General features: G+C 43.6%; 1 protein-coding gene across 2 annotated transcripts in view; it reads left to right on the top strand.

Moving 5' to 3' along the window:
• The window catches only part of CCNY (cyclin Y), a 106,560-nt gene that overhangs the window by 81,184 nt on the left and 10,897 nt on the right, over positions 1-14,479 (top strand). For both annotated transcript variants that reach the window (XM_075827445.1, XM_075827446.1), the window contains exon 5: positions 5,213-5,248. In XM_075827445.1, coding sequence (XP_075683560.1) covers positions 5,213-5,248 — 36 coding nt within the window. The remainder of the gene's footprint in view (positions 1-5,212; positions 5,249-14,479) is intronic.

Raw genomic sequence — 14,479 nt, 5'->3', positions numbered from 1 at the left:
CATGGTGCTGAAACAGTTTAACTCTTTCAGCACCATGGACAGTGACTATCCCCTGACGTCGCGTACTGATAATTTTTTTGCCGGGTTCGGCCAAAACTAGTTCGGCCGAACCCGGTGAAGTTCGGTTCGCTTGTCCGGCTTCGCTCATCGCAAAGACACTCCGTTTGGATGCTCGGAAACAGAAAAGCACGTGGTGCTTTTCTGTTTACATTCATCCTTTTGACAGCTGGTGCGCTGTTTCAGTCGGTTCGCACGGAAGTGCTTCCGTGCAACCTGCGTGGTTTTCACGCACCCATTGACTTCAATGGGTGCGTGATGCGCGAAATACGCAGAGTTATTGAACCTGTCGCGCTTTTTGCGCAGCAGACAAACGCTGCGCAAAAAGCACGGACTGTCTGTACTGCCCCATAGACTTGTATTGGTCAATGCGTGCCGCGTGAAAACCACGCGGCCCGCACGGACCGAATACACGCTCGTGTGAATCCCCCCTAAGGGGCACGCATGGACCAATACAAGTCTATGGGGCAGTACAGACAGTCCGTGCTTTTTGCGCAGCGTTTGTCTGCTGCGCAAAAAGCGCGACAGGTTCAATAACCCTGCGTATTTCGCGCATCACGCACCCATTGAAGTCAATGGGTGCGTGAAAACCACGCAGGTTGCACGGAAGCACTTCCGTGCGAACCGACTGAAACAGCGCACCAGCTGTCAAAAGGATGAATGTAAACAGAAAAGCACCACGTGCTTTTCTGTTTCCGAGCATCCAAACGGAGTGTCTTTGCGATGAGCGAAGCCGGACAAGCGAACCCGGCAAAAAAATTATCGGTACGCGACGTCAGGGGATAGTCACTGTCCATGGTGCTGAAAGAGTTAAACTGTTTCAGCACCATGGACAGTGACTTCCGATCCCAATATACATGAACCTGTAGAAAAAAAAACGAAGTTCTGACTTACCGATAACTCCCGGCGTCTTCCTCCAGTCTGACCTCCCGGGATGACAATTCAGTCCAAGTGACAGCTCCAGCCAATCACAGGCCAAGCACAGGCTGCAGCGGTCACATGGACTGGCGCGTCATCCAGGGAGGTGGGGCCCGATGTCGAGAGGCGCGTCACCAAGGACGCGTCACCAAGGACGCGTCACCAAGGCAACGGCCGGGAAGTTCTCGGTAAGTACGAACTTTTTCTTTTTTTTCAACAGGTTTTTCGATATTGTGTTCGGCATTCACTGTCGAGGGTGCTGAAAGAGTTAGCTCTTTCAGCACCTTGGACAGTGACGGGCGTCGACTAGCCTCATCTCTATGATGGCGGCTGCGTGAAAATCCCGCAGCCGCGCATCATACACGGATGACACACGCAGCTGTCAAATGGTTTTTGCGCGCGCAAAACGCCGCGTTGTTTGCGCGCGCAAATACGCAACGTCCGTCTGTATCTGCCCTAAGATCCATAGATAAAATGCAGGACAGCTGCCGTGTACATGGCTGGAAGACGATCAAAGTCACAGAGCAGAATATATTTATGATAATATCTATCGTATGATTCTAAAATGATCCGTCCAAAGACATAGAAATGCAGCATTTTGGTGAAAGATGTTGTGTAACTTAAATTTTTTTGCAACATTTTAGTAATGGTTTTTAAATTCTAGACACAAATGCACAATATTCCTGCTAATATTAAAGTGGTTGTCCCAGAATCCATAATTATCACCTATCCAAAGTGCATGAGAAAGGCTGCTGAGCCGAAACCTTGCACGACCGGATTAAAGTTACCATACTTTTGCATCAAGACTAGAGTTCTGTCTATTACTCTGTGTAACATCTGTGGTCACTGACTACGAACTCCTTCCATCCAGTCGACGCCCTTCTCTCCAGTGATGTCTGCACATGCGGCCGTCCTGTTCCACAGTGACCACCAGGGTGCGATCGCGAGCTCAGTCCAGTCAGTAGTCATTCTAATCTGAAGGCGCCTGCTCGCGTCAGATCGCAGAAATTACATGGTTTAAGAACCTCACTTATCTCCAGACGGCCCAACGGCTGAATCCCCGTCAGGCCAGGTGGTCGCTGTTCTTTGCCCGGTTACAGTTTGAGCTCCACTACCGTCCGGCCGACAAGAATGTGAGGGCCGATGCCTTGTCCAGGTCGTTCGAGACAGAGGACACTATGGAGTCTCCACAGAATATTATTAATCCGTCCTGCATCATTCCTGTCAACCCTCTGCAAGTTAGAGACATTCCTCCGGGGAGGACTTTTGTGGGTCTGGCAGACAGAGGAAGAATCCTCCACTGGGGACACAGTTCCAAACTGGCAGGTCACGCGGGTGCCCATAAGACCCGAGACTTGATCGCTCGTCAGTTCTGGTGGCCCACGCTGCCCAAAGACATCACAGACTTTGTCTCCTCCTGCACGGTGTGCGCAGCAGATAAAGTTGCCCACTCCAAACCGGCCGGCCTGCTCCAGTCGCTGCCTGTGCCCAATGCCTCCTGGCAACATATTGCTATGGACTTTGCGGGATGCAGTGTGGTCTGGGTGGTGGTGGACTGATTTTCGAAGATGGCTCACTTCGTTCCGCTGACGGGTCTACCTTCTGCATCTCGACTGGCCGCCCTCTTCATCAAACACATCTTCTGCCTGCACGGCTTGCCTAGGCATATTGTGTCTGATCGGGGGGGTTCAGTTCACCTCAAAGTTCTGGAGAGCCATCTGCGTACTCCTCGGTGTGAAGTTGGACTTTTCCTCAGCCTACCATCCTCAGTCCAATGGTCAAGACGAAAGGATCAATCAAATAATGGAGAACTACCTACGACACTTCATCTCCACGCAGCATAATGACTGGGTGCAGCTTCTTCCTTGGGCCGAGTTCTCGTATAATAATCATACTAGCGAGTCCACAAGAAATACACCATTCTTCATAGTTTACGGCCAACACCCACGACTCCCTCTTCCGGTGTCCGTTATGTTCGAAGTGCCCGCAGCTTATTCTGCTTTTAGGGACTTCCTGCGGATCTGGCAGCAGACCCGATCCTCCATTCTGCTGGCGGTAGACCGTATGAAACGTAAGGCAGACACAAGGAGAAGAGAACATCCCCAGTTTTCTCCAGGTACCAAGGTCTGGCTGTCCTCAAGAAATTATCCGGCTGAGGGTGCCATCTTACAAGTTTGCTCCTAGGTTCCTCGGACCCTTCGAGATCTTGCAACAGATTAACCCGCTCTCCTACAAGCTTCGGCTGCCTCCTACCCTCTGGATCCCCAACTCCTTTCACGTTTCTCTCCTGAAACCTGTGGTCCTGAACCGCTACTCTAAGACTCTTAGCCCTGCAGTTGCCACCAGCGGTTCTTCCAAGATATTTGAGGTTCCTGGGAGCCAGAGGAGAATCTTAATGCTCCTACCCTCATTAAGAAGTTTCTCTCTTTTTCTGGTCCCAAGAGGAGGGGGTGTAAGAGGGGGGATACTGTAACGTCTGACCACGAACTCCTTCCATCCAGTCGACGCCCTTCTCTCCAGAGATGTCTGCACATGCGGCCATCCTATTCCATAGTGACCACCAGGGTGCGCTCGCGAGCTCAGTCCAGACAAGGAGCCAGGTCGCACACAGGTGGGAGATTGAGCTGATTGCTCCCAGAGCACCATGGACTATAAGAAGGGCCCAGACCCTTCATGCTATTCCTGAGCCTTGTTGTCGTTATCCTAGTATGTCTATGCAAATGGTCTCCTAAGTGTTTTCCAGTTCCCAGTGTTCCCTGTTCCTGTAACCTGTATCCCGTGCTATCCTGGTCAAGTGCCGTGTTAAGCTGAAGTCGTGCTGTGCTGTGTACCACGCTTGTCCTGATGCACCACGCCTGGTGCCTGCCTGCTGCCCAGTCCCAGCCGAGCCTGTCTTGCTACTGTCTGAGCTGCCACAGGTACACTATACAAACTATAGACTGTGACCTGTGTCTTGTTGGACAGCTGCCATACCGTCAAGGCGGTACGGCCCAGTGGGTCCACATACCCAACATGACACTCTGTTGGTGGCTATACACAGCATAGTTGAAATAATTGTCTGATTGCTGGGACCTCCACTTCTGGGACCCGCACTGTTCACGAAAACCCGGGTCCGGAATAGAATGGAGCGGCAGTCGAACATGCATCGGGCTGCTCTATTCAATGTATACGGGAATGATGGATACAGCCGAGTACCGCGCTCGACTGTTTCCGCCAGTCCCTTAGATACTTAATGGAACGGCAGTCACATACTCGACCGCCGCTCCATTCAAGCTTCTCACTGCGGGAGGTGCAGTAAGAAGGAACATTTGGTTCTAGATCCCCGTTCTTGCGATCGGTTGGACCCCCTATGATCAGATAATTATCACCTATTCTGTGGGTAGGTGACAATTGCCGATTGTGGGATAACCCCTTAATAACAATATTAGTTAATACAGTTTGCTGCTATCGTTCAGCTTTTTTTTTTTTTTTGCGATTACAAGCAAGCCATTGACTTGATGTTTACATGTGCCATAATAAAGACACATATTTCAGAAGTAATACTGGTAATAAAGGCCTTTTTATAGACTGAAGAATCAACTTTTTGCTCATATCACACTTGTGGTTTCCTGTGTATATTTTTGTAGATGTAAATAACATTTGCAACACTTCAGCACTTAGTATAGGTTTGCATGTTCATGCTAAAATTATTTTTTGAATGTATTTTCTTTTTCATTTTTTTAACTGGGCTGTAAGGTCACAAATATAATCTAAAAATATTATAAAGAAATTATTGTGTTAAAGGTTTCTTCTCACTATGGTGCATATGTGTCCTCTGCTTTTTGTTTCATCTCTGTGTTAGCTAAATATAAAGTGTATGACGACACCTTGCAAGTCGCGCGCCCTCCTTTACACTGGAAATCATTAGGTCCCAGTTTGATAAGTTAGCAAGAAATAGGGGAGAGATGGAAAGGAGAATGACGGTATGATCAGACTACTCAGGGTTTGTTTGTGGTCTGTAACCATGGGGACACATAGGTCTGCATAAACAATGTAGACCCAAAACGGTAGGAGATTGTATCAAGCTGATTTTCAAAGTTGACAAATTTTAGATACATTGAAGTAATTAAAAAAAATGGTTTCTAAGGTGCACACAGCCTTTTGAGTATTCGTATATCATTCTGCAAAAAAAACATGTCCTATAAAATTGTCCAGTGATGATTATAAATCATATTAAACCATTTCTTCTTTTTTACAGCGTAGCACTGGCAATATATTACCACATAAAAAACAGGTACGTTACATTTTTACGATTTTAAAAATCACAGGGAAATATGCCTAGAGCTGATATGAATAAGTAGTCTCAGAGGTGTCTAAACTGGCCACTTATTTTATTTTTTGTTCCTTAACTGAGGCGATTGGTCACCTAATGCCCAGTTATTACCCTTGCGCCTCAATATAACATATGGCCATATTACAGCTCCGTACAACTGCGGTCGCTCTGAGCCATAATTGAGCACCCATAGACTTGTATTGGGCTCTACTGTACCTTCGTATTGTGTTGAATGGACACTATGGGAGCTGTGCAGTAAATGAGAAGCGCAGTAAATATATATATTTTTTGGTGTTTTCCCTAATCCAAGCCCTGATGAATCGTTTAATATTAATTGGGGTCATAAGTCAGAGAATGTCTGCTTGTTTGATGGTTTTATAGACTATCGCTTGCTTCAACTACACTGAAAATAATAAATTCAGTAATTTTTATCACAATTTATGGTATTAATTACAAAAGTTGCCGTTAATTTATCTTGTCTCTTCTGCATGGATTTAAGACTGAAGCGTTAGCTAAAATCCTTACAGACAAGAGATGAAACGACTCACAGTAAATCAGTAAAATCATTACAAGTTCTGCAATTATAGCATCACCTTTCCAGATATAACTATGATAAGATTGTTGCAGCGCCATCCAGACAGGACAGTCACACGACCCAAATGAAGGTACATAATATAGCACCAAAATATGGCCGCATACATTCATTGTAAGGTTTCCCGCTCCCAAAAATTCACACTATACGTGGTCCAGGGGGTCGTAAGTGGTCATCCTTTATCTGCTTTCTTGTCTTTGTCAATCAGATGTGTCAGTAAAGTCACATAAGTGGGATCTAGGTCTTTCACTGTTATCCATAATGCATGGTTTTAATGGGGAGATGACCGCCCATAGAAAGTGGGGACAATAATAAAACCCTCGCAGTTGAAATGTAGGTTTACGTTACTCCAATTGACATAATTAAATAAGTGGGCGCACGTGCATGCCTTCTATCCAATGACATAGGTAAGAGGAAATGTTTTTTTTCTGGACATCAGTGAAGATCACCACTTTTGGACACCCTAACATCTATGTGATGTACCAAATAGGTTAAGTGCCATGAAAATAATTTGCCCTATTTAAGGATAGGATATTATAAGACAGATCCTACTTGGTATTAGACTAAATGGCACAAATAAATATTGTTCTGTTTGTATAATAGTGAAGAAGAAATGAATACAGTGGACTTATAATGATGCGTCCACCATATTCTGAGTCCCCCCCGCCTCCGACTGCTCCCTCACCAATGATAGATGACCACTGATATGTACAGGAATATACATCACAGGTCGTCAGTCAGTAGTGAGGAGGCAGGGAGAGGCAGAGGAATGACTCGTAACTATTATCCGAGAAAAACTTTTTAGAATGGGTGACTAATAATCAAAATTTTGACAGCGGATCTCTCCACGATCGGTGAATTGCACAATGACCGAAAATTGTGGAAATCAGTTTAGTTGATATTTTGTCTCATGGATCTCTCCAGCTTTAGGCATGCCCTCTCCCCAAATACTATGGTCCTCACCACCTTCATTGTGTACTTCGCCTAAGTTTTATAATCTTGTTTATTTTTTATTTTTTTGCTATTCATATATATGTATAAGAGCCTGGTTTCCTTTTTTCTTGTGTTTTTCATATTTAAATTGTACCTACACCAGCCTATACGTATATTCGCTTATGATTTGCCACTTGATCACATTCTTGTTTCGAAGAAATTATAACTGAAAAGAAAAATATAATTTTGACTAGATTTTCCCTTTAAAGGGAACCTGTCACCAGCATTTCACCTATTAGACCACCAATACTTGGTGGTATTGGGTGAAAAATCATTTCCATATAACCTATAATTGTCTTCTTAGTCGGCTTTAGTATTTAGTCTTTTTGTGTTCACACACATCATCCCTCAACATCCGTTTTCCATCATATGGATGTCTTAGAGGGGGAATCTCGTCTTGGGTCTACCCTTTAAGCAGCAACTTTTAGAATGGTACCCAGTACAGCCATGTACATGGCCGTTGCCGCTGCGTTTGCTGTCGGTCCCAGGATCAGTAATTTGGTATTGAAGTAGTAGTCTGTGATAAGACAACCCATTTAACTGCAGAAATCTTTTATCCTATTAGTAGTATTATTAAGATGGTGAACTTGTCCAATTTTGCTTAGAAAAGTACACCGGATAATGAGACGTATTTGGAGGTTAATTAAATTCTGTTAATAGGCTCTGTTTTACTGAGCGAACACTGCCGATTTTCCCATTACTTTTCATAGCCCCGTCTCTGTAATCCTACGCCCGGTCTGGAATAAAAAGACGGACACATTAGGGATGTCAGGCTGACAGTGAGATAAATCTCTGTAAAAGCTGTCGGGTTTAATTTGTGTAGAAATGTCTCCTGAAGTGGGTATTGGTTTGGCAGGCTGTCAGGAATGTGTTATACCGTTTATTCTCATGGTGCATAATGCCAGTACTACTGACGGTCTTACTTCCATGTTAAATTCCAATTAGACAGACTTTACTAGTTACATAGCAACACATATCTCAGAGCTGAATTACAATGCGGTAATTTTCAGATAATCATGGCCTAAATATATGGGGCCCCATCCACGATGTGTTTGGCCTACTGTATGTATACGTTAAACGTAGGCTGTGATGGATGCCTAACAGTGGCATCTGTCACCAATAGGCTTTTATGGCATCCGTTTAATGGAAACGTCATGAACAGTTATTTAAAAGCTCATGACGTGTATGTTTAACGAATGCCTGTGACATGTGCCACCCATAGGCTATCACTTTTTTTTGCACGTTTAAGGCTTCGTTCACATCTGCGTTTGGGCATGACCACACATGGCGGAATTCCTCCGCAACTGTCCGCATCAATGCCGCACAGAATCTGCGTTGCAGATTCTGCAGCGGATCTGCACAAAATGTGCAGAAAATTGATGCGGACTGGCCGCTGCGGACTGCAGGAAAAGTGCTTCTCTTCTCCCTATTCAGTGCAGGATAGAGAGAAGGGACAGCACTTTCCCTAGTGAAAGTCAAAGAATTTCATACTTACCGCCCGTTGTCTTGGTGACGCGTCCCTCTTTCGGCATCCGGCCCGACCTCCCTGGATGACGCTCCAGTCCATGTGACCGCTGCAGCCTGTGCTTGGCCTGTGATTGGCTGCAGCCGTCACTTACACTGAAACGTCATCCTGGGAGGCCGGACTGTAGACAGACGCAGGGAGTTCTCGGTAAGTATGAACTTATATTTTTTTTTACAGATACATGTATATTGAGATCGGTAGTCACTGTCCCGGGTGCAGAAACAGTTACTGCCGATCGCGTAACTCTTTCAGCACCCTGGACAGTGACTATTTACAGACGTCTCCTAGCAACGCTCCCGTCATTACGGGAGCCCCATTGACTTCCTCAGTCTGGCTGTAGACCTAGAAATACATAGGTCCAGCCAGAATGAAGAAATGTCATGGTAGTAAAAACAATACGCTCCGCAGCACACATAAGATCTGCGGACTTCATTGCGGAATTTTGACTCTCCATTGAAGTCAATGGAGAAATTCCGCCATGAGTCCGCAACCAGTCCGCCACTGCTCCGCAACAGACAGAGCATGCTGCGGACACCAAATTCCGCTCCGCAGCCTATGCTCCGCAGCGGAATTGTACGCATCGTGTAAACGAACACTGCTAAATTAAAGTGAAAGTCAATGGAGAAACGGCTCCGCTGCGGATTAACGCTGCGGAGTGTCCGCAGCGGAATTTAAGTGAAATTCCGCTATGTGTGAACCCGCCCTTTGGACTCCGTTCGTGGGTTCCATCGGAGCTTTCCGTCAGGCGAACCCATGAACAGAAACTATAGGATTTTTTTTGCATCACCATTGATTTCAATGGTGACAGATCCGTTACAAATGGTTTCCGTTTGTAACCGTTGTTTAAGGGTTCTGTCGTTTTGACGGAATCAATACCGTAGTCGACGCTATTTTATACCTTAGAAAAAAAGGTATACCAACATATACCAGTCAGTCATCAAAATGGAGCCCTATGGATACGTTTAGAAAAACATTATGTGAACATAGCCTTATGTATTGTAGGATTTTTTAAAACCATTACCTAAGTTGTCACAGGTAATCTCAGGCAGGTGCCAGCAGTTCCACTTCATCTGGGACTGTAAAATATATATATATATACACATACATTTATTTGCAATATATATATATATATATATATATATATATATATATATATATATATCCATATATTCTTTTTGTATTGACAGGAATCTCAGGCTGGAATAATGAAGTTTTACCATAATTGAGTCAGGGGCACTTTAGACGGGTGTCCCCTAGATGGCAGTAAGTGGTTAACTTAGCAGGCACTGTGTGAGGCCTTTTTTTGGGTATGTTGTTCTGCTGTCACCCAATTCGATTGATAAGAGAGTGAAGAATACAGCCTTTTGCAGGCTGTACAGTGGACACTCTCAGCCTCTACTAAGTTAACCCTTTTTGGGCAAACTTTAACCCCTTAGTGACCAGCCCATTTTAGGCCTTAATGACCAAGCTATTTTATTCGTTTTTCTATAGTCGCATTCAAAGAGCTATAACGTTTTTATTTTTTCGTCTACATAGCTGTATGAGGACTTGTTTTTTGCGGGATTAACTTTTATTAACCTTTTTGGGGGGGATTATAACAAAAACCTGAAATTCCGCCATTGCTCTATGCGTTTTTAAATTGACGCCGTTCACTGTGCGACGTAATTAACATGTTACCTTTATTCTATGGGTCGGTACGATTGCGGCGATACCACATATGTAGAGTTTTTTTTTATGTTTTACGACTTTTGCACAATAAAAACACTTTTGAACTAAAATGATTTGTTTTTGCATCGTCGCTTTCCAAGAGCCGTAATTTTTTTATTTTTCCATCAATGTAGTGATTTTTTGGGCTTGTTTTCTGCGGGACGAGACGTAGTTTTGAATGGTACTGTTTTGGGGTGCATGGGACTTATTGATTCATTTTTATTATGACTTTTTTGGGGGGCAATGGAAAAAAATTGCAATTTCGCCATGGTTTTTTGCGTTTTTTTTTTTACGGTGTTCACCTTGCGGTTTAAATTACATATTAACTTTATTAATGGAGTCATTACGGTCGCGGCGATACCACATATGTGTACTTTTTTTTTTTTTTTACACTTTTACTAAATAAAACCACTTTTTATGGAAAAAAATGATTTTATTTATTTTTTTACTGTACTTTTTATTAATAATCTTTATTTCACTTTGATGACTTATTTTATTAGTCCCACTAGGGGACTTTACTGTGCGATGTTCCGATCGCTGCTATAATGCTTTGGTATACTTCGTATACCAAAGAATTATTGCCTGTCCGGCGCGTCCTAACAGGCATATGTCCAGGGCAGACCTGGGGGCTTTTATCAAGCCCCCGTTGCCATGACACCCCATCGGAGACCCGCGATTGCATTCGCGGGCCGCCGATGGGTGACAGAGGGAGCGCACTCCCTTTGTAAACAAAGTTAAATGCCGCGGTCGCTATTGACGGCGGCATTTAACGGGTTAAACGGCCGCCATCGAAGTAAACTTCGATCGCGGGCGTTGGAGCAGGAGCTCAGCTGTCATCGGACAGCAGAGCCCCGGCTCCGGCCTGCACGGGAGACCCGTGCAGGACTTAGACTAGGTGACGTGAAAAGGCGTCAGCCTAGCCTAAAGCCCATTAGTGACTCACGCGAAAAGGCGTATTGGTGGTCACTAAGGGGTTAAAGAGTTGCTATCACCTCTCTTGACATGTCTGTTTTAGTAAATACTTCCCGATGAAATAACAATTCCAGGGCATCTTTTCTTAGAACTCTGCGTTGCGCCATTCCTCTGTTATTCCTCTTAGAAATGTACGAATAAATTGACAAGTGGGTGTCACCATTACCCTTGTCAAAGGGGCGTGTCCCTACAGTCTCACTCTGTCAGCACTGATTGGACATTGTCAGTCTGTAAAGAGACACACCCCCACATGGTAACACTCCGCTGTCAATTTATTCATACATTTCTAGGAGGAATAACTAAGGAATAGCACAATGCAGAGTTCTAATAAAAGATGTTTAAGAATTGTAATTTCATGGGGAATAAAATGATTTACTAAAACAGACATGTCAGGAGAGGTGACAGGTTCTCTTTAATACCTTCCTTTATAATGGGTGCACTTAAATAAGGAATTTACATGAGGGAATACTGCTACTACTCAATGTCATTCTACTTGAGAATATAAAGTCAAGCAAAGAGTGGAGGATTTTCATCTGGTACTGGCTCCTATGGCCTTGCTCACACAGTGCAGATTTGCTGCAGATTTTGCATGCATTTTTTAAGTGAAAAAGAGAATTAGATCCGGAAGAGACTACACATTAATGCCTTCATTTATATATATTATATATTCGGCTTGAAAAATACTGGCAAAATCTGCAGCAAATTTGTACTTTGGGAACAAGGCCTATGAGATCTTCTTAACTCCCTGGTCATGTCATGTCTGAGCATGCTCTATTTGACTTCTAGTTTCCTATGTGTATTCCCCCTACACCCACTGTTCCATTTTGAACGTCCCCAGAAACCCCTGCTCCGTTGTATAGCAGAACCACTCATCAGTTTTTCATGATTTTTCCGGCTATTAATAATGTATATATTATGAATGTTGCGCCTTTTTGTTAGGACATCATCCAACCCACAATAATAACAATTAGTCAGATGTGGCATGTTATGTGGGATTTTTGTTTTGCTAACAGAGTGGAGCAGCTGTAGAGCGGAGTTCTTGCTCCGGGCTCTGGATCCTTCTTCTATTCTGTGTGCCAGCGCCAATGTTTAATCTGCTATGGAGTGTAGACAAAGCAAAAATCTGCTCTTAATTTATTAGCCGCGTGCGTTTTCTGATGGCAACTTGTTATCCCTCATGCGTTTACAAGCAAAAGAAATGTACGATCGTCGACTACGCTATTGCTTCTGGCAAAACGATCACTCACCATTGAAATCAATGGTGATGGAAACGGAAACAGAGGTTTCCGTCTGTGTCAGTTTGTGTCTGTTCAGGGTCCCTTTCTGACGGAAACCTCCGACGGAACGTCAGAACGGGACCCCAACGCAGATGTGAACGAGGCCTTAGAAATTTGTAAAGCCATATATAAATTTACCACAGATCCATCTGAAGCTGTTTCAGGCTCTGTTCACATCACGTTTTTTGTTTACATTTAGCGTGGACCTCAGGAAAGCTTCCCACGTACACACTGGCAAAGTGTCGTAGTCTATGCAAATTCATGCCGCGGAGTCCAGTTAAAAAAAGTTGACTCTTTTCATGACGTATCCATTACGGATGCCATTGTAGCCTATGGTTAATGAATACGTTAAACAGATGCCTAACAGTGGCATCCATTTTACGGGTGCGTCATTAAGAGCTATTGAAAAGTTTCTGAAGTAGCCGTTAAATGGATGCCATTATAGACTATGGGTGACGGATGCCACAGTTAGGCAGGTGTCACAACCTCTGTTTAACGCATACATCGGGAGGTTTTCCTTTTATGTTAAATGGAGACAAAATATGTTATGTTGACATAGCCTACAGCCCTGTACACATATTCTTTTAGAACCCCCATCGGGGTTACCGTCAACATTATAAAATATGTAACGCTAAATCTAAATAAAATGTTGACCGTTATACAGGGGCAGATTTATCTAAACTGGTGCAAAGGAAAAGTGGAGTAGTTGCCCATGACAACCAATCAGGTTGCAGCTTTCATTTTGAAAAAGGCCTCTGAAAAATCAAAGGTGGGATCTGATTGGTTGCCATGGGCAACTAGTTTACTTTTGCCTTGCGCTGCTTTTGATAAATCTCCCCCTTAGAACTCAGCTGTTAGATCACATGTTTGACATGGTGGTGCTAAAATGCTGACTGTTTCCAAGGGCACCCAGCAGAATTTTGAAAGCAGCTATGCCTATGAAGGGAGGAAAAGATAAATTGCTTCAAAATATTTATAAAAGTTTTAACTATCTGCAAAGGAAAAAATGAAACCTGTTAATTGTATCTGGATAATAAAATAATTATCCTCACGCGAAACAGACCGCAGAAAATCAACTCCAATACACGTGACATTGTTTCCAAGATTCCTAGGCCTGGCTATGTATTTCTGACTACATGCGTTTATGTCAATGCTAAAAATAGGCCAGAAATCGCCGTTCTGACCGCAGTAAAAGCGCCACGCGGCAACAAAGTTAGTGGACAGTTCAAAAACGCAAATTTGCCTGACAAAATTCAAAACACATTCAACAATCATGCAAATGTATTTGCAAGCATTTTTTTTGGTGTACAAAAAGCCATTCACACTGTGCATTTTTAACATGCAGATTTTTGTTGATGAACCCCTGTGTGAACCCAGCCTAATTTCTTAATGCATCATTATGCTGTGTTCACACTTGTGTATTTTGGTTAGTATTTTGCATCAGTATTTGGAAGCCAAACCTAGAAGTCGGTCCAAGACGTGGAAGAGGTACAAATCTTTCCATTATACGTTATTTCCGTTTCTTTTCCACTTTTTGTTTGGTTTACAAATACTGATACAAAACTATGACCTAAATACGCAAATGTGAATGAGGCCTTAGGCTAAGGGCCCTTTTACAACGGCAGATATATGTCGGTAAACGGGCTCCGATCGACTATATATCGCAGTCAGTCCCCGCTCGTTTAGCTCCTTTGACATTGAGCAATTATTGAACTGTATGTTGACGAACAAAGATCGTTCGTCACCAAACATTTTACATCATGGTCGGCAGCACATTCCCTGTTTACACTGGGAGATGTGCTGCCAAAAACTGCGGGTCTTACGGTCACATTAAAATGCGATCAGTCATCAAAAGAAGGATTTCCTTGTCTGATGGCGGGCCATTTTACACAGGCCGATTTATTTTTTATTTTTGAATAAGCATTCCGTTCTCCCGTTTAAAAGGACTTTAAGGTTCTATATAAATACAGGGTTGCAGTAAAATTGCAGCAACTCGCAAGTGACGTCACGGAGAACTTGAGACCGTTGCAAGAATTCTGACTTTGTCATCATTTAACACATTTAAAAGGGGTTGTCTCGGGATTAAATATAAAACTTCTCTGTTAGACCACGCAAAACAAAACTAA

The sequence above is a fragment of the Rhinoderma darwinii genome, chromosome 5 (genome assembly GCF_050947455.1).
Source record: "Rhinoderma darwinii isolate aRhiDar2 chromosome 5, aRhiDar2.hap1, whole genome shotgun sequence".
NCBI classification, from domain to species: Eukaryota; Metazoa; Chordata; class Amphibia; order Anura; family Rhinodermatidae; genus Rhinoderma; species Rhinoderma darwinii.
This window is presented reverse-complemented; position numbering and strand designations above follow the sequence as displayed.